Source organism: Cydia amplana, chromosome 11, assembly GCF_948474715.1.
Source record: "Cydia amplana chromosome 11, ilCydAmpl1.1, whole genome shotgun sequence".
Lineage (NCBI taxonomy): Eukaryota > Metazoa > Arthropoda > Insecta > Lepidoptera > Tortricidae > Cydia > Cydia amplana.
The window spans coordinates 14,331,813-14,357,710 of NC_086079.1; the positions used below are offsets into that span (position 1 = coordinate 14,331,813).

The following is a 25,898-nucleotide window of genomic DNA, read 5'->3' on the forward strand; positions in this document are numbered from 1 at the left end:
CCCCATACTTCGAACTGAAACTCAAAAATTTTTTTTTCATCAAACCCGTACGTGTGGGGTATCTATGGATAGGTCTTCAAAAATGATATTGAGGTTTCTAATATCATTTTTTTCTAAACTGAATAGTTTGCGCGAGAGACACTTCCAAAGTGGTAAAATGTGTGTCCCCCCCCTGTAACTTCTAAAATAATAGAATGATAAAACTAAAAAAAATATATGATGTACATTACCATGTAAACTTCCACCAAAAATTGGTTTGAACGAGATCTAGTAAGTAGTTTTTTTTTATACGTCTTAAATTGCCTAAATACGGAACCCTTCATGGGCGAGTCCGACTCGCACTTGGCCGCTTTTTAATAGATGTATTGAATAAACTGGTCGATATATGGATTGTTTACAAATGTCGTTGAAATTACAGTTGAGGTTTTCCTTACCTATATTTTATAAAAATTGTGGAAAAAGATGAGGGACGTAGCAGTGGTAGAAATTTTCAAACTTAAAATAATTTTTAAAATACAGTTGTAATTACAAATCCCTTAATTTACATGTGATATTCCGAATAACTATTTCAGGAATATAAACTATACAAAATCAGCGTTACTATTTATTAAACAGCTCTAAATCCATTTAAAGCCATATTCTGAGTAGGACAGTTTAAAACAAAAGCCGCCAGCGGTAGTTACGAGTAATGGCCGCATGATTGATGGCGACCGCCGCGGCAAAAACGTGTGAACAGCCCTAGTTACGTCACGTTCGAGTTCCGAGTGAGTTACGGGATAGTGGTAGCCCCTGCTTACTATGTAGCCACGTGTTTACAATCATACATTTATGTTCGATAACATCAACCCATTGATATCCAAAGTCCTAATATACGAGTATATTAGGACTTTGGATATCAATGGGTTGATGTCATCGAATCATTTAACGACTAGTTTCTGTTCGGTTAGGTGCATCTTTTACGGCTTTTCCTAGAGGCCTATTGAAAAAAATATTTTTCTTGCGAAACGGTTATGAATATGATAATGACAAGATTATAACGTTCGAATCGCCCTCCTGAAAACGAATCTATGGTGTCATATAATATGTCTTTAATCACTACATCCCAGTAGATTTTTATGACGAGCAGTTAAGATCGGTAAAATTAAGACTTTGTATATAACCATTGCAACTCATTATATTGTAGATGAGTAGATTGAGTAGGTACTCGAAAATGAGTATATTTAGTGGAAGACGGTACAATTAGCAGCCTATTGAAATATACAGCGTATTTATGGAAAGTTTCGTTAAGTAGATGTGAAATAACGGGAACAAGATTGAATATCAAGTAGTACGTATAATGCCAGTGTTTAGTATTTTAGTATATTTCCTCACATTTACCTCATAAATATTTGTTTTGCTAGGCTACGAAAAAGTTATTTTAAATTTATTTTCGCTGACAACAACCAAGGTAAAAAAGAATTAAAAAAGTATCTTGATTATCAGATGTCTCAACTCAACAAACCGATCCAGTCCGATAAGCAAACGGTCGCACGGACGAATTATATTCCAATTTAGCTCATTCGGTACACATTCAAATTGCGGTAACGCACGCGAGGAGAGGAAACAGATATTCGGGTTAAGCCTCGCTCTGTCGTAACTCGTTCATAAATCATCGCTTCTAATTTGTTTTTAAAGGTTTCTGGAGAGATGTAATCGGGTATTGTACCATCCTCTTTCAAACGGAGTCGCTGAGAGAGGTAACAGTAGTTAAAAAGGCCGCACGGCTATTTGTCACCAGCACAAAGAAAAGGAAACAAAGCTCACTAACGACCCTCTAATGTGGCTTAATTAATTGACGTTGTTCGTAATTGGCCAGCTTTGTCGACGGTTAAGCGAAAAGGTTTTGACTCTATTTTGCCTTTACTTATTTGAACAATGTCAATTGTTTTCTACCATCAAACAACGTTTAACGTTCAAGCAGCTCTGAAGATAGGTATATCAGAACTTTCATTCACTGCGGAGCTGCAATAATAACAGTTAGTTTGTTAGAATAACAAAGTAACAACTTTGTATCAGAGCAGCATAAACGAAAAACAATCGACAAATAAATCAAATTCCCATAAACTTCCTCAAGGTATTGATATCGTTTTGTAATTGGCAGTTTTATATTATGGGTGTTAAAGTGAGATATTACTTTTTATTCGAGGGTTGCCTGGTGAAACCCAATAAGTATGAGAAACCTAGTTTGGAGAAAAACGATGTTAAAGGTTTATGGTCATCAAACACTAATTTTTGATAAATAAATTTGTAGTTTTATAATTTCTTCGTGTAGGTAATTTTATCCACTTTAAGTTAATTTGTGTTTTAGTTATGTAACTCGTTTAGTTTTCCTGTAAAAAAATGTCTTTTACCAAAGGGTCTCGACTTATTGGGTTTACGCAAAAAGAAAAAAGCCGTTAATGTTACTAAGAGGTTTTATTACTTATAAAAAACTCAAAGAAAGAAGTAAATCTACAAGTGAGAATGGAATTATTCTTCATCTGAATCATTTGGTGCTTTGCCAGCAAATGTTTTTAGGCTTCTTATCCATCCATGTTACTCCTCAGGTATAATTGGTGTCCTGCACATGGTATCAAAATTTTTTTAAGCCGTCAATGTTACTAAGAGGTTATAATTACTTAAAAAAACTAAAAAAAAGAAGTGAATCTTCAAGTGAGAACGGTATTATTCTTCATCAGAATCTGAATTATTTGGTGCTTTCCCGGCAAATGTTTTTAGGCTTCTTATCCATCCATGATACTCCTCAGGTATAATTTGTTTCCTGCACATGGTCTCTAAATCTTTTTTTTTAGCAATGCTTATAGGTAACTGACTACTGTATCTTAGCTCTAACTCTTCTGGCCATGGCATTGCAACTGATGGTGGGTTAGACTGTCTCTTAGCTCTTGTTCTAGCTGTATTTGGCTTTTGTCTCGAAACATCTAACTGACGAAAATCCTCGGACATGTCGTAATTGAAGTAAATTTTGAAATCTCCTTTCACGTACCTAATCCTTTTAATTTTCAGCCAGTTCACGGCCTCATTCGTGGTATCATTGGTTCTATTATTTATTATGGCAGCATTTAGTTTCTTTAAATCTAATATTTCGTTATATTTAAACTCTTTCACTTTATAGCTATCGATTTCGATTTTTTTCTTTTCTTCGCCAGTGGTAACGATTTTTGTTTTTTTATTTCTAGCAAATCTAAAGACATTTTTCCAGTCAGAAACGCTATTGATAGATAAGTTTTTCGATGCGTGTTCAATAGCTGCATGCATCGAATCCACTTCCATTTGGCTATGCCCACTTTCGAGAAACTTTTGCTCAATTATTTGTAGGTGGTCTATCTTTTGTACTGCCCAGAGTAAGAGAGCGGAAATATATTGATTTCGGTTTTGGCCGCTGCACGTATCCGAAAAAATACTTAATTCTGTCACGGTTTTAGGCAATTCAGACAAGTAGTAGAAAAGGCAAGTTCCAATTTCACAACTGCCTTTATTACCATTTATTTCACTCCAGCAAAGACAGTAAGCATTATTTGGGAGACTGGCTTCATAAATGGTAAAATTGAAGAGAACTAATTTTCTCATGTAATATAGTAGACTTTCCCCGCCATTAGGTATTTGCAAAACTGCCTGTAAGTCCATAGTTATTGACATAAACGTTTTATCTACATTAGCACGAGCTTTGTCAGCGTCTTTAGCATTTTGACAGACCGTCTTCCGTTGTACATGCTGTTGGTAATCATCTTCAAGCTCTTCTTTCGACAGAGCTTTTTCATACTTTGAGCAAACGTTACAGAGATCTTTTTTCGGACTGAAAAAACTGTAATTGTATTCTTCATTAAAAATATCACGGTACTTTGACTCTGAAACCGGCTTTTTATTAGTCTCTTTACATGAATCTTCATACAATCTATACATGTTTTTAACCGATTTAGCGTCAGGGTAAAGGTATTTCTTCTTACTGTCTTTACGGCAGTAATGAGAATCCATTACAGGAAAGCTCTCTATGTGATCCTGGACCCGTTTAACATCTTCTATTTTAGTTTTATTTGGTGGGCTTTTCTTGCCACGTTTATCATCCTCGACATACAATCCTAATGAATCTTTTTTGTTTACAGCATCGGAGATGACATCTACACTAATGCACAATGTAGTCAGGAAAATTTTTTGACAAACTTGGATTTCGTCATTGTCTTTTTGAAAGAAACATTTTTTACTATATGAACGCTCCTTTTTATTAGATGCCTTCTGTACTTTTCTAGTTTTAACAGGCTGAATTTTTATGCAAGAAAGAATAAAGTTCTTTCTTGCCCGGAAATCCATACTGTAGAAATAACGGCACAAACTGCTACGTTCTTCTTCGGAAAACTTTTCAGTACATTTGAATTGGCATTTATCACATTCAATAGGCTTTGGAACTTTAGCAGGACGCTTAATGCCTTGGGTCACATAAGGTAGCCCTTCCATTTTTCGTTTTTTGGCGATATTTATTTTCCATTCAGATGGCTTAGCTTGCTTACGTCGCTTCAAGGGTTTGACACGACTCCAAACTCTGTCTAAAATATTGTCTACAATAAAGTAAACAGTGTCTTCCACTTGTGAACGAACACCTGAACTTTCAGGGATCATACTGTCATTGCAGCTAGAGTCAGTTGGATATAATACTTTTAATGGGTCGTCCTCTGAATCTGGAACATAAGAAGAAGCTCTTTCTATGCATTCACCTTCTCCAGAAATACAAACGTTGTTAAATATCGACAAGGAACGTTTCTGCTGTTTGCATGGGCTGGGAGTTTCAGGAATAATAATATCACGGCCGGAATCATTTTGCTGAGGTGTATCGTTTTCTGAATCTGAATCTTGAACATAAGCTGCTGCTGAGTAGTCACCTACAGAAATCCAAACTCGATCTAAAACTTCATCAATCAGCACCATAAAAAAGTCTTCCTGTTTGGAGAAAGCATTCGGACTTTCAGGAATAATATCAGAGTCGGAATCTATTTGCTTTGGTGAATAGTCCTTAGGATCTGGCACGTAAGTGGGATCTTCATCCGAATAGTCACTGCCAAATAAATTACTTTCATCATCTGGAAATAAATATAAGCAAAATAAATTAAGTTACATATTAACATAGTTAACGAATGGATCCTAATATCATTTTTTTATATAATCTTCAAAAGACTTACTTGAGTCTGCCGTAATATTATTATCATCGGTGACAATATTGTGCATTTGGGCGGCGATATCAATTTGCGATTCATTAAGATCGGAGGAGTCATTGTCTGAAAACGAATAAATTAAAGTATGAGTGCCAAAAACACAATAACTTAAAATAATTTACGGGCAGTAACGGGATTATAAACTCGGGTAAGTACAAATAAGGTCATACATAATACATATTTTAATTATTGATCTTATCCATAAGTACAATAATGTACAGGTATTTTGCGGACTATTTTGTACTTTTACAAGTACGCGGGGACTTACGAGGTTAATGCACAATGTACTATTACGGATCTTTAAACCATGGAAACTTACCATCATTATTGTTTTGCAGGTAACATGTTATGTTTTCGTTTGCCGTTAAAACACTAGGTCCTGTCATAGAAAATCTGTTATTAGAACCACCTGATCCCACTGGAACGCAAAAAATAATCATTATTATTCAATAATTTAAGCAAGCATAATTTAATTTAAACTACATTTTTATTGTTTTGTACGGTAAGCATCACTCAAAGTCGCGTGGTTCGATTAATAGTTAGTGCTAAATCCCGATAAGCTCGCTCTAAGTCGCTCTAAATGAAACTACAACAATTAAAGAGGTGAGTGGTCAAACCCGATAATTTGTGATTGATATATGAACGTCATTTAATTTACCTATAGTTACAATTTCAAAAACACATTTGCTCCACTTATCTGGTTTGACCACGCAACCCTCGCACTGCTTTTCGTAATTTATTAACGGTTTCAATAGCTTAGATATATTGTTATTTAAACACAGTACTATAAACACGAAGTATATCGTTCAGGCGATTAGGTCATAACATGATTAAGTATCCTTATTTTATACGACAATTCTAAATGTATTTCTAGGTTAGAAAATTAGATTTTACCTGTTTCAAGCCTGTTACCGCAGGCTAGTTGCACTAATTTTCTGCCTCGGTCACCCATCGCACAACTTTTAACACATATACATCCTTCATTAATACAATACACAACTTTTAACAGCTATTTTCAATTAAAATAATTATGCAACGACGAAGCGCAGCGCTTGCGATCGTGTGAATCGCGTAACTAGTCACTACCTGTCGAGGCGGCGCATGACCTTGCGGTCGTCAAAAATACTTATTGGATTCTTCTCCGGACAACTTTTTAAAGAAATTTGTTAAAGGCCCGTGCGAGAATCCGATAATTAGACTAAAATAAATATTTTTAATGAATACTTATTATAAGTTTGTTTATTGGGTTACTCTTTTAAATAGGTTGTACGTTTAATAAATAATATCGTAAAAGTAGAATCCGACAAATGCTTTAAACGTATTTTAATTCTTAGTAAAATCGTCTTAAGGTTCGAATCGTAATGAGGTAAGACCGGGTAAGTAATAGTAACTGGTTCTACATTGTGTGTTTACTTGAATTTAGTGTAAATTACTCTGCACTAAATACCTATAAATGTGTCTTGTGTGGTTCTTCCACTAAGTAATACTAAAAACTGAAGCCTTAAATGTACTTGTAGTATTTAGTTCTAAATTAAAACTTCAAATCAAGTACTTATTGGGTTAACAACTCGGCATATTTCCGTGATACACGTCAAATCCGCTTATCCGATTTTACCATTAGATTGAGCGATATCGAATCAATCTAAAACTTTGATTACATTAAAATCTCACTTTTCGTCACTTATTGGGTTTCACCAGGCAACCCTCGTATTGTTTGTAATCGACTCAATGCGGGATCGAGATCGATTACTATCATCGGTTACTGCCAATAAATTGTTATTATTATTAGTCTGCGCGTCTATGAGAAACTTCTTTGTAGACTTGTGAAGTATTGTTGTAACAAAACTTATTCCTGTAATTGGAATATCTTTTGTCTAGTCATATTTATTTAATATGTTTGACATAACTTTGTTAAATTAATCTGTAAATGCACTTTAAGATTTTGTTATAAGTCGGTAATAATACAACTACCTATACACGTTTGTCTGATGATTTCCCGTAAACTTCCTCTGTTGCAACTAGAGCTTCCGATACACGTGTTACACGCTGACACGGGTACCCGTGTTCTTAAGCCCGGCGGTATTAAGAACCCGAACTACACGAACCCGCCCGGATTCGGAAACGTTTACCCGTGTACCCGTGTATTTCGTGTACCCGTGTACGCGGGTACCCGTATACACGGATCCTATTTACCCGCGGGTTCGACCCTTCACTCTTGTGTTGGGGAGATTCGTGCTTAAAGACATACGATTGAATTGGAAAAATCGATTACTTTGCAGTTTTACCGGATTGATTGGTAATGTCTAATAGGTAGGTACGTACACTTTGTTTCAATAAATCATATTTTTAGCTTTACTCTAAATAATATTAAAATTAACAATAGGTATCTTAGTATCCGTTGATTTCATTGATAGCTCGTTTTCTTAATTGTAGTTTTTTGATAATGAAAGTAAACCTAAATGATAATCTAATACAAAAGTAGCTAGTTATGCTTACTGAAACTACTACGAACGGATATGTCATATTTTCCTTTGTAGCGCGAGGGTGGGCAATTCTGATGCTTGAACAAACCAGTATAATAATACTATCATGACCCGAGACATAAGTATAATAATACTAATAATATAGCCATTGATTTCCATGCAAATTTACATTTAGTCGTTTTTTCTTTTATATGGCCCCGCTTTGGGTAAAGGCCTCCTCCATTTGTTTCCTTTTTATTCTGTCTTGTGCTTTAAGCTTCCAGTCTCTACCAGCAATTCTTTGGATTTCGTCAATCCAGCGGTCTTTGGGTCTCCCTTTGCCTCTTTTTTTCCCGATAGGGCCCGCCCATTCAGTTACCCATTTTGTCCCTCTTCTGTCTGTGATGCGAGCTACATGTCTCGCCCATGTCCATTTCAGCTGTAGAGCATGTTGTCCTGCGTCTATTAATTTAGTTTTCTCGCGAATGTTTTCGCTATTACATCTGTCACTGAGCTTAATGCCCAGGTTACTTCGTTCAATAGCTCGCTGATATGAAAGTATTTTTGTTTTTATTATGTCCTTTGTGAAGAACCATGTTTGTGCACCGTAAGATAGACAAGGCAATAAGCACGCATCTCTGACCTTTTTACAAACATAAGTAGGTACTAGGTAACCTAAAAGCCCTCTTACATCGATTAGCGTGATCGATCAATTCGCCGCCGCTCCAGTGTATTTACAATCGTGCTGATAAATAAACTGTGTTGTTTTATCTAAATGTTGAATAGCGTGAAGAAAATGTACAAGAATTCATACATACAGTTCATCACAAAAAGGGATTAAGTATGTAAAATGGCCATATGGTATGCAATAAACAAAGTGCAGGTGTTTCATTCAATATACCGTGTTGTTTTTACAATATGAATTGGTGCTTTTGGTGTTATCTCTTTGTAACAAGCTTAACACGTCTGCAAAAAATACAGCAACTAATCATTCAGGTAGAATTATCTTATTGTTTTGTTGCAACGCGGCACTAAAGAGCATTTTGCTAATAACAAAGACAGCAAGAAATGAATAATATCTGTGCCCAAAATCATCCCCCTCCCCCTAAAATCATCCAAAAATCATGCTTCGAATGACCCCGTTTCCTTCTACATCATCCGATGTCCAGACCCCCCCCCCTCTAATTTGAAATGACGTAATTTATGAATATCCCCATATCTTAAATGATGACAAAGACAATACAGAATTAATTAAATTAGTATAATACATATCAATAACATTGAAAATCCAATAAAACTGATCGGATTCGATTCCAATCCGAGCTCCTGATCCTGGATCTTCGTTTTATTTAAAGCTCTATACATTACTTCAATCTCCGCTACACGCCAAGACGGGTTAGGCCCGCGTGTATTTATGTTCCGTTCACCGTGTACACGGGTACACGGGTACACGGATACACGGATCTTAATTACACGGGTACCCGACTACACGTGTAGAACGGGTCAGAAAACCGTGTACGTGTAGTTCGGAAATGGGTACCGAACACGTGTACACGAAACACGGACACGACCGCGAGCACTAGTTGCAACATTTCTTACTTAAACATCAGCAAGTCTGGGGAAGCTCTCGGGTCGACAATTTCGATATTTCGTCGGCGATTTTACGCGCCATGCGCCGGCGCGGCGTTGGCCAACGTCGTTCCGGCGTCAAACACCATGACCAGCCTTTTCGCTGCCACGATCATTGCAATAAGTACTGATAATGGACTATCAAATACAATACTGATTTGAGATTAAAAATCGTTGATGGAAATCAAAGGTTAATTTTAAACAAGTCAAGGGAAAATAAGGGACATACATACATATAATGAACATTAAATATCAGTTCCAATGGTTAAATTCGCGGTGAATGACGGATGGTCAGCTAGCGGAATTATAACGCGTTGGACCGGCAATCCAAAGATGTGCGTTGGAATCTTATGTTGGCCAGAGTTGATCATCGTACATTTTTCTTTTCCATTGTATATACGAGTAGTTAGGTACAATTTATAGATTGTAATGTGGTACGTCTCACAATAAAAAAGAAAAATATTAACATTTGATATTTTCGGCATTTATAAAATTCTAAATCGTGAAATATGGTCAATTGGTGTTTCAGGCGAATTCATTAGAAACATGAGAGCATCTTTACAGGATCAAACGAAATAAAATTAAATGGAAAGATTGCTCGAAGTAAATAAATGGCAAGCCATGAATTTTGTTGTAATCTGAGAATGTTAGAATTGAAAGATACAAGAAGTTGTGGACTGCATTTCATATAGCAATCGGATTGAATCTTAGCAGGTACTTTGCAGGCAGAAAACAAAAAATATTTTAAATTATATCGTAAAAACCATAATTAAAGAACTGCCAGAAAGAACCAGGTCAATGTTTAGCATTGTCAAGCCGACAATGCCCTAGGTTCTGTTTCCCAATCACCATTGTTCTGATCCACTTGCGCTCATACAAATTGCCGGTCCGCTTAGTGACGTAACTCCTAATGTGATTTAAGGAAATAGCCATTGTGAAACTGTTTGTATTGAGTTTAGTTGCTTGTTTGAGTTTGCATAAATTGTGCGTCTACGTCTGCCCTTGTTCTGATTGCTGATTTTGCCAGACAATTTGTGAGGTCTTTAACAAAATCATTGTATTGGGAAAATGCATGGGTTTTCACCTGCTAACGATAACAATTTTATAATTTTTTGGACTTAGTTAAAGATGGTATTCTGGATAAATGTAGGTATAACTACTGATGTGCCTAAGGAAACTTTCCAAAATTGCGAAATGTTTCGGAAATTTAACGTAGGAAAAATTCGGAAAATTTCTTACATTTTTGTATGAGAATTGAAACTTTCCAATTTTAAATTTAAATTTCCCATATTTCCTAGTGAAAGTTGCATGAAATTACCGAGAATTTATATAATATTATGGAAACTTTCCGCAACTTGCACATCTGAAGGTATTACTGTGCACCGATTGTACTCACATTATGGTCTATCGTTTAAATGTGGCAGTTTCTAAGAATTTATTATGTCCAGCTACTTACTGGCTGAAGACTTGGCTGCACGAAGCTGATTTGAATAATGTTAAATAATGAAACCAACCACTTTATATATCTATAGTAACTTTACTTCTATTGATAATTGAGATAGCGCTAATCAAAACGATCAATTTACGCACTATTAACTACAACTATCGAACAAATGAAAACACGCTCAGGAAAGCCAAATAAGGAAACATAATACTAAATAAAACCGATTAAAGGGAAACTCATTATTTTTAGTATTTGGTCTAATTTAGATTCGGCAAAAAATCGGTATCAGATCCTTTGCGTGTTGATCGACTTATTGAAGTGGAGATCCCGGATGTGACCTTATAATACCAACATCAGCTTACCGTTGGATACTCGTTATGGCTTTAAATATAAGGTTGAATATGGTTTAATTAGAGGATAATGGTTGAGTTTATATTTAATAATCAGTTGTAATTAGCGATGAGCGAATTTTACTCTAAGAATGGTTATTACAGTTAGGGGATTACTTATTGCATAATAAGAAGAGGAATTAGTCGATTATAAAACGAAACTTATAATGTATGTGATTGGCATTTGATGCGAAAAACGTGCACTTTATTGTATTTTGTATCACGTGTTTAATTGATTCGAGCACTGGATGTGGTAGGTTTTTATTGATTCAACATGTTATAATATAATCAGATCTCGTTTAGGAAGAGCGACTAGACTCGAAGATCGAGGGTGCAGCTTATATATACGGCGCAATTCGGGAAATGAATTAGTTATTCACTAGATATGAAATAGTAAAGATATGTGACGTTCCACGGCAAAAGGTACCTTATGGCGGCTGGGGCTTACGCTATTATTAACGCCGCTCCAATATTCAGCCGGGACAATGGTACCGTGGAACGTCACATATCTTTACTATTTCATATCTAGTGAATCTCTTATTCATTTTCCGAATCGCGCCGATATGCTAGTTACTTAAAAGTGAAATTACTGAATTGAATTAAAGTGTCTGAAAGCTTACCTTACAACCCTCACATGTGAAGGCCCCGAAATGGAAGCCTGCTGCCGGCTCCCCGCACACTTTGCACTTTTGGTTCATCTGTAACAAAAAAAAAACAACTTAGTCAGCATTTCGCAATTTCAAATTAGCTAATAAGAAAAGTAGACATAATACACTAGTTACTTTAGATTAGGAATTAGTTTATTAAGGTAGGGCAATCAAGGTCTATTAACACATCGCGTATTATTACATTATTTTTGTAAATGACTATTTGTTGCCTAAATAAAAAAAAAATAGAGACATAAAATATGTGAGAAATTCTCAATTTCAATAAGAAAAGTATAATTGAAGTACCTAAAGTATTTTCAGTATTTTGCAAAATTTTAAAAACATTCATCAGAGAAACAAAATCTCCAGGATAAGAAAATTGTACAAAATCTAATTAGAAGGCATATTTAACACGCAAATATATACCTGCATTAAATACACTCAAATTAAATGCAACAAATGAAGCCCGAGCGAAAACTGAAGAGAAATAAACCTTCAAACCGAGCAATATTGTCGGTGTTATCGGACGACATAAAGTGCGCGCGAACCCGGCACAGAAACCCAATTCACTATTAATACGCCGTGACCAAAACCGACCATTTTCCAATCAGTCATTTAGTTGTTAATTTCGAGGACCACAGTGCATGATATTGCTTCGATAAAATCTCTTGTATGTTTCAGTATCGTTATGTATCGATTACTGTTGCGCTGTTTTTTTACTTTTTAATCCATTTCAATTTGTCGGGTTAGTTTTGTGTAGGTTTCTCGCATTGCCGATCGGTTACGTGTTGAGTTTAATTAGTTTTCGATTATTGTTTTTATAAGTTTTATAGCACTATAGTAATTGAGTAAGTGTTTAAAAGTGGTTATGGGATTATTGGACGTGTGAAGATGTAGCATTATTTAGCATAAACAGCACTTAATATTAAAACTTTAAATCCTTGAATTTGAATGATTTGATCCGGTTTAAAGTGCAATTAAATCACTAACTTCCATTACTCAGGATTTGAATAAAATTTCTGTTGTTATACATTTTAACACTCGCTGACTCGCTCGTGCGATTAAGAGACATATTTCAGTTTAAGTGTCCTTTTGCTAATACGGTGTAGGAATAAGGACATAAATACGGGTAATAACTTTGTTTAATCCGTAAAAGATTGCAATTGGATTGTGTACCTGTAAAAAGGGTTTCAAGGAATCACATATCTATGTTAAATTATTCTACTAATTTCTAGAACTAGTAAAATTTTATTTTATTCCTCTAAGAATTAATCCAATAAGAAGGTTAGACAAATTTATTATAAGTTAACATTTTTTAAGACCTGTTAGAATCTTTTACGAATAATGGTCGGCAACAAATTATATTGTGCTCTTGGAATATATTAGAGCAAATAGAGCAATAAATGATGTAACTATGCAAAAGCATTGCATAATACCTACTTTAAAACTTTCTGTGAAACAATTTTAATCCAAATTCGATCAGATTAAGAGGCATGATATATACATAGAAATAAGTTCTATATTCTATAAAAAAATCTCAAATGCTCATTAAGTGCTCATTTAAAAATGTAAATATTATGTGGGTGCATCCAAAGGTAGCTGTTAATCAAGTCGATATGAATCGGGACACCTCGGTGTTATGAGATTTACTGGAGTGTACAGAATTCCGTTGGATTTGGAGATATTTAGGAGCATTAATAATAATGACACTTAAATTTAGATTTTATGAGATATTAGTATTAGCTTTTGATTTAGCTACGAATATATAAATAACTCTCAATAGGTTACTAATTAAAATTTATAAGTTTATTAATTTTCCGGAAATATATCTTAGAAAATGTCCTATAAATTGTATCAAGTTTTATTGTGAGGAGTTTCAATGAAAAAAAAAAACAATTCAATGAAATATTATAATTTATTTGGACACTTGCAGTAAATAATGTTTGAAACAGAAGCTATGATACCAGTATAGCAATTAATATTTTAGTACCTACGCAACAAGTGAACATGAAACAAATGTTCGTACACTGCACACGACATCCCTAGGCTCCGGGCTAGACGCCCCGTCACAGTCACAGGTGCCCGGTGCCTTGGCTTACTGCGTCAACTCAAACCCTAGTTTGTATTTTATTTTCAATTTTTATATGATAATAATTAATTTTCAATGATATATTCAATTTTTGGACGTTGCGTGAAGCTAATCAAGAATCTACGTTAAACCTAAATTAATAAAAAAATACATGTGAATGTTAGTATTTTTAATCGTTAATATAAGTAACCTAATTGTCATCATCGAAGTTAAGCAAATCTTATGAACGAGTAACTGAGCTTTTACCGCTATCATAAAAAGTCAGACCAAATTTTTAGATATTGAAACTTTTATGAAAACCCTTCTTACGTTACTTGACAAAACTTATTATAAACCCCAATGCATTTCAGCGATATTAATTAAGTGGTGCATGTTCGCCATTATGAGTAGCAAGTCAAACCGCAAAAGTCAATGGCTCATCGCCGATTCCTCGCTCTGGATCACACCAAATTTTTGTCTACATATAAAATCGCCCTTAAAACTTATTCCAAACCCTACTGCATCTCGGCAGTATTCCACCAGTCGCATGGTCGCGCGGCATGGAGTAAATCACGCCGCATGAGTCCAGCCGCTTATCGCCGATCGCCCGCTCTAAATTAGATCGAACACGATTCCCTACAAGCACTCGCTTGTTTTAAGGGAATGTCGCCCGATGATTTGTCGTTTTTATGATATCCGCGCTTGTTAAGGTCTTTTAACTTTTTTAATGGTTGGTAGTCCTGCTGTTTGGTTTTTTTTGTCGTTTGGCCTACGATGTTTGTTTTACCTTTACCCTTTTTGTTGCATTGACATTAACTAGTGAGTTATGTTATGAGTATAGTGAAACTACAATGTCGTTTCGAAGATTTTGTAAACATAAAATATTTTTTGTGAAAATATAGTATCGGCTCTGGTAATATTGTATATGTCGGAGGCAGATCGTAAAATCGGCCATATCGAGATATTCCTAGGTATATCATGAAACGCCGCCATTTCATGATCTGACTAGCGACTACCAGCCATATCGTTCAAACATCAACGTTTGACGATTTGCCTAGCGACGTTTAGGCATATCAAATAAGTAGGGTGTGATATTCCTAGGCATATCATGAAACGCCGGCATTTCATGATCTGCCTAGCGCGACCATCAGCCATATCGTGCAAACCTCAAGGTGTGATATTCCTAGGCAGATCATGACACGCCGGCATTTCATGATCTGCCTAGTGACCACCAGCCATATCGTGCAAACCTCAATGGGTGATATTCCTAGGCAGATCATGAAACGCCGGCATTTCATGATCTGCCTAGCGACCACCAGCCATATCGTGCAAACCTCAATGGATGATATTCCTAGGCAGATCATGAAACGCCGGCATTTCATGATGTGCCTAGCGCGACCATCAGCCATATCGTGCAAACCTCAATGGGTGATATTCCTAGGCAGCTAGATCATGAAATGCCGGCATTTCATGATCTGCCTACCGACCACCAGCCATATCGTGCAAACCTCAAGGGGTGATATTCCTAGGCAGATCATGAAACGCCGGCATTTCATGATCTGCCTAGCGCGACCATCAGCCATATCGTGCAAACCTCAATGGGTGATATTCCTAGGCAGCTAGATCATGAAACGCCGTCATTTCAAGATCTGCCTAGCGACCACCAGCCATATCGTGCAAACCTCAATGGGTGATATTCCTAGGCAGATCATGAAACGCCGGCATTTCATGATCTGCCTAGCGACCACCAGCCATATCGTGCAAACCTCAAGGGGTGATATTCCTAGGCAGATCGTGAAATGCCGGCATTTCATGATCTGCCTAGCGACCACCAGCCATATCGTGCAAATCTCAAGGGGTGATATTCCTAGGCAGATCATGAAACGCCGGCATTTCATGATCTGCCTAGCGCGACCATCAGCCATATCGTGCAAACCTCAATGGGTGATATTCCTAGGCAGATCATGAAACGCCGGCATTTCATGATCTGCCTAGCGACCACCAGCCATATCGAGCAAACCTCAAGGGGTGATATTCCTAGGCAGATCATGAAACGCCGGCATTTCATGATCTACCTAGCGACCACCAGCCATATCGAGCAAACCTCAAGGCTCAAACGGAACGTAAACTTGCATTAAAAGGTACGATCTGGCAACACTGGACTCGGACGCAGCGCCATATAGAATGCAGCGCCACCAGTGGCAAAAAATGCAATTATTTTAAGATGCGATCGGTATGAATGAAGCTAGGAATTCGACGAATACATTGCTCCCATCGATCTGCCGAATCTTTTATAAGACAGATCGTGATATGCCTTACTTAGTTAATTTTAGTCATATCATGAAATGGCGGCGTTTCATGATATGCCTAGGAATATCTCATCAATTATTTTACGATGCGCCCGGTATGAAGTTAGGAATATCAACGAATACATTGGTCTGACCGATCTGCCGCCTCTTTTATAAGGCAGATCGTGATATGCCTAGGTTAATCTTAGTCAGATCATGAAATGGCGGCGTTTTATGATATGCCTAGGAATATCTCGATATGCCCGATTTTACGATCTGCCGCCGACATATATATTGTTTGACTACCCGTAGGAATGTGAAAGCATTCTTACTCTGTCATATTGCATTTAAATTTTCTCCCCGGTCAATGAACTTGATGCAGAATGCCGTAACTGCGTTATCCGAATCAGCGTGTATTCGAGCATGTAACGCGATGCAGCGGATCGATTTTTACCTTACGACTTAATTAATTTGACTCCCTGTACTTTAATTTTTAAAGCCATAGTGACAAGCAAACTTAAACATTAATTAAATAAAGATAAAGTTGAATATGGTTTGATAGGTCCGCTATTTATTCAACCATATAAACTGAAGGCTTATGACATGAGGACGAAAAATGGCGAGCCGAAAAGGTTGTCACTGGATAATCAGTTATCTGAATGAAATCTCGACACACAATTAGCATATTAATTATTTCATGTTGCATGGGATTGCCTTTTTGTTCTAGAATATGTTATTGGATTGTGTTTTAAGTTTGAGTCTGTATTTTTAAACTCCTTATTTAATATACTTTTCTTTACCTATATTGGTCCAACGCTCGTAGGTTCCTATGTCATAGATTATTTGTCTTTTGCATTTAAACAATGTTTTTTATATGTTTACAATCCATATACACACTTCCATTGCCTACTTTTACTTTTATAGGTATTTGGACGTAATTTAGCGATAAGGATCCATCCTCAAAATTTTGTTATCTATGTTGATATAAAATAAATATCTGACTTTACTTTTTACAGAAAGTTTAAATTATCTGACAGATTTTTGTATCTTAGGTCCTTCTCCCTAAATTACGTTCGTTTATTCTTAATGTCCCGTCTTTTTCGCGATCGTAATTAACTTTCAATAACATTCTCATTCGTTCCTGATCAAGAAAATCATATGAAAAGTACCAGGCGGCCATATATCAGAGGAGATCATAGAAAGTTGTCCCTAGATTCCCACGGAGGTCACTCGGACGGTGTCGGCAACTCTGTAATGCCCGCCAAATGACAGGGCCGCGCGTTCACACGCCCAGGGAGTAAATATAGTAGGTGCGGTGAGTGAATCAAATGATTCCTATAGTTTTGTATTGGTACAGAATGATATGGAGGTCAAAGATGAGGGAATGAGTTTTGTAAACGAATAGAGGGCAATTTCGTTTTCAATGTACATGTTATTAGATTAGTTAAAAAAATAAGTATAGGTACCTAATACATTTTTCGATATCTACCAGTTGACGACCGGTCTGGCCTAGTGGGTAGTCACCCTGCCTGTGAAGCCGCGGTCCTGGGTTCGAATCCCAGTAAGGGCATTTATTTGTGTGATGAGCACTGATATTTGTTCCTGAGTCATGGTTGTTTTCTATGTATTTAAGTATTTGTATATTATATCTATCGTCTGAGTATCCACAACACAAGCCTTCCTGAGCTTACCGTGGGGCTTAGTCAATTTGTGTAAAAAAATGTCCATTACTATTTATTTATTTATTTATTTACTATATCTTTTATTACAAGTATAGTTTGATACGCAACTTTGGCGTCCACTATTATTTTTTATTTATCTCTTTTATTCTATTAAAATCTACAAAAACTAAGTAGGCGTCGTTTTCTTTTATACAGGTGAACTGCAATGACATGATAACACAGCGCGCACGTGTATTTATGTTTCGGTTACGTCACGTTTTCCCCTATTTTTTTCTTTGCTTCAATTTCCTCGTTTTTCATAAAACGTGATCTGTTTACAATATGGGAACAGCACTAATCGCGGGCCGCGATATGGCAGTTCTCACAATGCCGGCATAACTGCGGTGTCTATAAGTGAGCGCGACTAATTCGTAATGCCGCGGGAACGTCGAGACGATACCGACTGCAGAAATGATCTATTTCATACACCAGTTTTATACTTTTGAATCCCTAGAAACGATTTCATAGAGCCACGAATATTTACATGTGATTTTAATATTTTATTGCTTTTTTGTGGAGTAGGAAAATTATGAAATTCACTCACGTTGTTTGTACTACCTGACAATTTATACCATGGTTTCTTCAAGGTAGGTATGTGTGACTAGGCTTTTACAGCTCCAGTGAGATACATTTTTGGCCTGTTTTTACTCTTCTAACTTGGTTTGGTTAATATGAAGTAAAAATTGAGTAGGTATCAAATACGAGTAGATACTTATTTTAAGGTTGGATGATAATACGAGTATTATAATAACAACGGATAAAAATTTCGGTTTAAATTTTTATACAGTTATATAATACTATTACTATACTACCACTGTAGGTTGAGCAAGGACAAAATTCAACTACTTATGTAGGTGCAAAATTTTGTAAAGTATCTTAATTTAATCCAACGTTTTGAGTATTTTGACTAATTGTTTTTGTATTATGCAACAACTTGTAAATTGAGTTATTGAATAAAATTGGTGTATTTCCTCGTGTAATATCGTAAATAAATAAAATTTCGAAAATTATATCAAAGATCGACCCATTTTTATTTTGTGACAGATGTGAGTGAAAATTCTGCTTGACACAATTCTATTTAAATACAAAATTCAAAATTATGTCATTGTACAACTATGTAGGTAAGTACAGTAAAAAGGTTGCGAACTGAACATGCCGCCCACCAAGAACGACTGTTCTTAACTAACTTTTAGTACAATGCAACATATGCTGATATTAAACTAAACACAACAAGTAAATTATGATCATCATGATAATAACTCTCATGTAATTCTTTCGATAGCTCTCATAAGGTTCACACAACATAAACAGTTCCTTCAACTTGAAAACATAACAATCATAAAATCTGTTTTAAGCAAAGTCATTCATTACATGAAACCAATAAAACATTAAATAACACCAAATTGTGTTATGAATAGTTGAAAATAATAATACAATATATTGAAACAAACAATTAATCTGCTAAAGGTAAGACACAAAGTTTAGACACTGGTCGTTTAATCAAAGAATTTTTATAGCGCAACGTAACAACCCGCGTAACGTTGTCCACTCCAGGGTGTTTTTCAACAATTTGACCTAACAACCACCGAGCTGGAGGCAAATCAAGCTCCTTTACTAGAACAACATCTCCAACCTTTGGTTCAGGTACAACCTGTGTCCACTTATATCTTTGCATGAAACGTGTAAGATATTCTTGCGACCAACGCCGCCAAAAGTCCTGTAACATTCGTTGTAAAAGTTGCCATCTTCTCAATGAACTAACTGGCGAATGTTCGTAGTTATGATCTGGAACAGCTAATAAAGGTTCTCCCACAAGAAAATGTCCGGGTGTTAAGGGCATGGGATCACCTTGATCTTGGATACATGTCATTGGTCTTGAATTTAGACAGGCTTCAATCTGCGCAAGCACGGTAGTTATCTCTTCAAACGTCAGTGTTGAGTTGCCAATAATTCGCTTCAGATGAAATTTACAGGACCGGACACCGGCTTCCCAAAGACCTCCGAAATTGGGTGCTTGTGGTGGAATAAAGTGCCACTGTGTTCCGTTTGTAGCCAACCAATCTGCGATCTCTGGTAGAAATCTTGATTTTTCTTCATCGAACAATTCTTTCAACTCTCTGGCTGCTCCCACAAAATTTGTCCCATTGTCACTGTATAATTCGCTGCAATGACCTCGACGTGACACGAACCGCTTGAATGCAGCCAAAAAGGCCTGTGAAGTCAAATCGCTCACTGCTTCTAAATGTATAGCACGAGTGGCCATACATACGAATAGACATATGTATCCTTTATAGGATTTATTACCTCGACCTTTTGATACCCGTATGTTTATTGGGCCTGCGTAATCAACACCTGAATGAAGAAACGCTCTACTTATGTTCACTCTCGGTGAAGGTAATTGCCCCATCAGTTGAGGTTTGTTTGTTGCTGCATATCTAATGCATGTGACACATTTCCTGCAATATAATTTAACTATTGATTTAAGACCAAAGATATAATATTTCTCCCGAATGATGTTTATCATCAGCTGTGGCGCTCCGTGCAGTGTAACCTTGTGTGCATTTCGTATAACGAGAGTCGTCAATAGCGATTGCTTTGGTAAAATAATGGGATGCTTTTGGTCTTCATCTAATTCAGCGTAATGCAGCCGCCCACCAACTCGGAGTAATTCCGAGTCGTCCAGCTGTGGATTCAGAGTGGTAAGTACACTTTTCTTGCTTACTGGTTTTCCTTGCTTAATATCCTTCCACTCCTCAAAGAATGCTTGAAGTTGACACTTTTTTATCATTATTATCAACGCATCATCAATTTCTTTCTTTAGGAGGTACTGATGTTTTGGTTTCTCCTTACACAGGAATCTGCGGCAATATGCTATGACTCTCAGCAGTTTCGTCAACGATGAGAATTTCGCCCAGATGTCGTCAACTTCGCCGTGATCTCCTACTGAAGTAGTGAGGTGAGTTTTTACTTTTCTTTCTTCTAAATTGGTCTCCAATTCCTTAGGATTAGAATATTGAATAACCTTTTCATTCAACCAAGAAGGTCCTCTTAACCAGAGCTCCAATCCAATTAATTCAGAGGCTCGAATGCCCCGTGATGCACAATCTGCTGGATTATGTTCAGATTTGACATGTGACCATTGGTTACGGTCTGTGACCGTCAGTATCTCTGAACACCTATTCCCGATGAATGTTTTCCAACGACTAGGATGACTGCTCAACCACGCAAGCACTATCTCAGAGTCAGTCCACGCGTGTATATTTGATTTCGGTATATTCAAAACACCCGACACTTCAATAAGTAGCTTTGCTAGCAGAACAGCACCTGATAATTCCAATCTTGGAAGACTAAGTTGTTTGATTGGGGAAACTCTTGTTTTTGCTGTAATCAAACTGACGTGAACTTCTCCTCTTGCATCTATCACTCGCAAGTATATAACTGCAGCAAATGCAGAATTTGAAGCATCACAGAAGCCATGGAGTTCCACTAACTTTGTGTCCGCTTTGTAGTATACCCAGCGCTTCAACCGAAATTGTGTCAGGTCAGAAAGATCTTCCCTATACTTTGTCCATTCTTGCAATAGCGGTTGTGGTAATTCTTCGTCCCAGCCAATACCCGCAAGCCATAACTTCTGAATGAAAATCTTTGCTTTGATTATACTCGGTGCTATCCAGCCTTGTGGATCATACAACTTTGAAATATCCGAGATAACCTTTCTTTTTGTTACAGGTGCAGACATCGGAGGCAACTGAACTGCGTACACAAACTCATCGGAAGTGCGACTCCAAGTAAGTCCCAATATCTTGTTAGTAGCTTCTAATTTGACTTCTATCTTCTTTTCATCTTGCTTTCCTAAACTCCCTTGTTGTATTTGCTTCAACATTGCTTCACTGTTGCTAGCCCATTTTTGCAATTCGAAACCGCCCCTTTTTAGCAATTCATTCATTTGCTTGTATATTTCGATTGCTTCTTCTTCGCTCTCGCAACCCGACATCAAATCATCCATATAAAATTCATGTTTTACTCTTTCAGCTGCTAGAGGGAAGTCTTGCCCTTCATCTTTTGCCACTTGTATCAAGCTTTTTACAGCCAGATAAGGAGCTGAAGAAGTTCCAAATGTAACACGAAGCATCTTATATTCTTTGATGTTCTCTTCCGGTGTTTCACGCCACAAAATACGCTGGAATTCTGAGTCTTCGTCATCAACCTTTATTTGGCGGTACATTTTAACTATATCTGCAATGAAGCAGATTGGGTACATACGCCAACGCATTATTATATGACGCAACTCTGGTTGCAATCTAGGGCCTACCATTAAATCGTCGTTTAAAGATACGCCGTTCGTACCTTTGCATGACGCATCAAAGACAGCCCGAAATTTGGTTGTCTGTCTGTCTTCGCGTATGACAGCGTGATATGGTATGTAACAACCCTTTGCTTTATTGTCATGAATTTCCTTCATGTGATTTAACTCTAAGTATTCATCAAATACTTTCTTGTATTCCTGTTTCAGACGCTCATCGTTCTGCATCTTCTTCTCAAGATAGTGGAATCTCTTCAATGCAATATCCCGCGAATGACCATCTGCGCAGGCTGGTTCACTATCTCGAAATGGAAGTTTGACAACATATCGTCCCTCTTCATCTCGTGTGGTGGTTGAATGGAAGATATCTTCACACCGCTGCTCTTCGATTGACAAAATCTTCTGTTTGTTGGACGGCTCTGCTTCAACCTCCCAAAAGGACTTGAGCAATTCTTCTACAGGCTCTACATGTGTGTGCAATGTTGTAACTTTGATGTTTGTGTTTTGATCCGACTTGACCGCTCCAAATAATATCCATCCCAGGGTTGTATTTTGTGCCGCTAAAGACCCCGAGGGACATTTGATAATACCATCTTGAATAATCCTAGCATAAACCTCCGCCCCTAATAAGATATCTATCTTATTCGAAGTGTGATATTCCGGGTCAGCTAAAGTTACTAGTTCTAACTCCGGCCATGAGGTGATTGATACAGCAGTTGAAGGTAAGTCTCTCGTCACTTTGTCGAGGACATACGCTGAAACACGAAACACGCAACCTGGATTGAGACGTGAACTGATTGATATCTCCACTATGGACCTTGTTGAAGGGCCCTGTTCACCTCCCAAACCTGATGTATCTGCCTTGGTTGGTGTGGTTTTTAATCCAAGTAATTGAACTGCTGACCTTGCAATAAAGGACTCTTCCGACCCTTGATCTATAAGAGCTCGCAAGAGTTGATATTCCCCGCCATTTTGTGAATGAGCTGATACTACAGCTGTTGCCAATAGCTTTCGAGGTGCTATACCCTTCACAAAATGGTTGGTGATGTGTGCAGACGTTGATGGATGCTCATCCGATGATGAAGCATTGATAGGTGATTTGATTTGACTCACAACTGGTGAAGTTTGATCACTAATGGAATGATTCGCCACAGTAGTGTGCGATTCGCTCTTTTGGTGTAATAATGAATGATGCCTTTTGTTACATATTTGACACGAGGTGGTGCTTTTGCAGTGTTTTACCGAGTGATTGTTGCCCAAACAATTATAACACAACCTTTGGTCTTGTACAAAGTTACGCTTGCTGTCAAGATCCCTGTTAATAAAATCCTTACAACTCCTAATATGGTGATCTTGTTTGCATAAAGCACAAGTTGTCTGAGCTACATATAACATGTTAATCGAGTTTGATTTATTTATTTGATTACTGTGAGAATTAAAAGTGCGCTGTTTCTGAAAAGTGTTTGATTTTGAATCTAAGAACTCCAACGAATGGTATTTTGTTTCCAAAAACTCTTTGAATTGTTTAATTGTTGGCAAATTATCTGAACTTGATACCAATTCGCTGACCTTAGACTCCCATTGCTTCCTACTCTCAGAATCTAATCTCTGGCTAACAATATAAATTATCATGACATCCCATGTACCAGTGTCAATACCTAACCCTTTTAAGGCATTTAATGTTTCTGTTGTGACATCTAGTAATTGCTTGATTGCACTGGAGGACTCGGTTGAAATGCTTTTTTGACCGAAAAACCGCTGAAAAATGCTATTAACTAAATACTGTTTATTGTTGTATCGGCTTTTCAAAAGAGTCCAGCATTGCTCGTAACTATCATTAGTTATGGGTATATGTCGTAACAATTGTTCAGCTTCTCCCTTGAGATGTCCCTTCAAGTAATGTAATTTCTGTACATCATCAATTTCATTATTGTCGTGAATGAGTGATACAAATAGATCCCTGAATCCATTCTGTATAAAGTCCAGAAAATGTTGGAATGGTAATCTTTGGTAGCCTGACATGACTGGTCTTTGAAGTTGTAGCTTTTGACATATGCACCGAAGTATCGGAGTTACTTGGATTTGGTTTCAATCTGGTAAGTGCATCTTTCAGTGCGCATTTATAATCCAAGTAATTTTCCTCAGTTACATCGTATACTGTTTCTGTTCCATATATAGATTTTTGTATGTCTGGCGCTGCATAGGCTTTAACCAATTCGTCATGTCCTGAAGAAAACTTTTCCCACAGTGATTCCAAATTCTCCAGTCGCGATTCTACATATGAAACTGTCACACGCTCCTTGGGTGACTTTCTGAAGTTAGTATGTCCTTTCGCGATGCGTACAGAAACGTCAACAAGCAATGATATTTCCGCGTCCATATTGACAATAATGAATTGAAATTACAAGTTGAAGAGTTCCAAAAAAAATCAAAATCCAGAGATGGATGAACATAAAAATGTCCAAAGCCCGTGAAAATTTATAATTTAGTCGTAAATAATGTTTTGAAACAAAAGGGTATCATGTCTCCAATACTTTTGTTGAAGGTGTACGAAACTGGTCACATTTCCCCTTTTTCATTTTTCCGGGGGGTACGAAACGTATACGATTCCCCTTTTGTAAATTTTGTCGAAAATAGTTTTGGTTATTGTTGCTAATATAAACACTTTTAAATCCGTAATTGATAATTTGAAACTCGATGTGCGACACTAATAATTAACTTGAATGTACTCACAGTTTATCTTCTTAGATTGAAACTTAAAAACACTGCACTTCCCTTTATATCCGGTTGCGATAAGGACCATGAATAAAATTGGTGTATTTCCTCGTGTAATATCGTAAATAAATAAAATTTCGAAAATTATATCAAAGATCGACCCATTTTTATTTTGTGACAGATGTGAGTGAAAATTCTGCTTGACACAATTCTATTTAAATACAAAATTCAAAATTATGTCATTGTACAACTATGTAGGTAAGTACAGTAAAAAGGTTGCGAACTGAACAGTTATTGAATTTTACAAATCAATTTGCAGTTGTCAATTTAAATTCATATGAACGTTTTTTTCTATTAACCATTAAAAAAATAAGAACGCTCAAGTTGACATTTTTTATTTATTTATTTATAGGAGCCTAGAGTGTCCCACTGCTGGGCAAAGGCCTCCCTCCTCCCTTTCCGCGTATCCCACCCGTCTCCAAGTTGACATTTAGTTACCCGTTATTATAGTTCGTTTTTTTTAGCATCAGAAAGAACTTGAAAGAAGGTAAGCGATTTTGACATGTCCTTTAATTGAAAAACACTTTTTAAAAATCAATAACTATTACTTATGAAAGCAGAAGACTATAAAAGATCGTTTTAGATTCATAATTGTTACATATTTACCGTAACTTATTTTTAAAATGTGTTTTTCAATTAAAAAACACATCAAGATTGTTTACCTTATTTCTAATGCTAAAAAAAACGAACCTTAGCAAATCGTATAATTTTGATATTTTAGATAGGTTGATTGATTCAAAAGGTTAGGTGCTAAAACAACTTTTTATTTCAATATGTCTAAACTAATTTGTCCATAACATGTTATAGACTTTTATTAATGGTCAACCATAAAATAAATCCAATTTACATGTACAATAAGATAAGGTTAGAATTAATTTATAATAAAGTGGATGTTTTGAGATTACATCCTTTTGTTCAATAGATATTTT

The 25,898-nt window shown here is 36.6% G+C and overlaps 1 protein-coding gene across 1 annotated transcript in view; it reads right to left on the reverse strand.

The window, feature by feature from the left end:
• Positions 1-25,898, reverse strand: part of LOC134652095 (knirps-related protein-like) — a 103,851-nt gene that overhangs the window by 15,913 nt on the left and 62,040 nt on the right. The window contains exon 2 of the mRNA XM_063507260.1: positions 11,788-11,865. Within this exon, the coding sequence (XP_063363330.1) occupies positions 11,788-11,865 (78 nt within the window). The remainder of the gene's footprint in view (positions 1-11,787; positions 11,866-25,898) is intronic.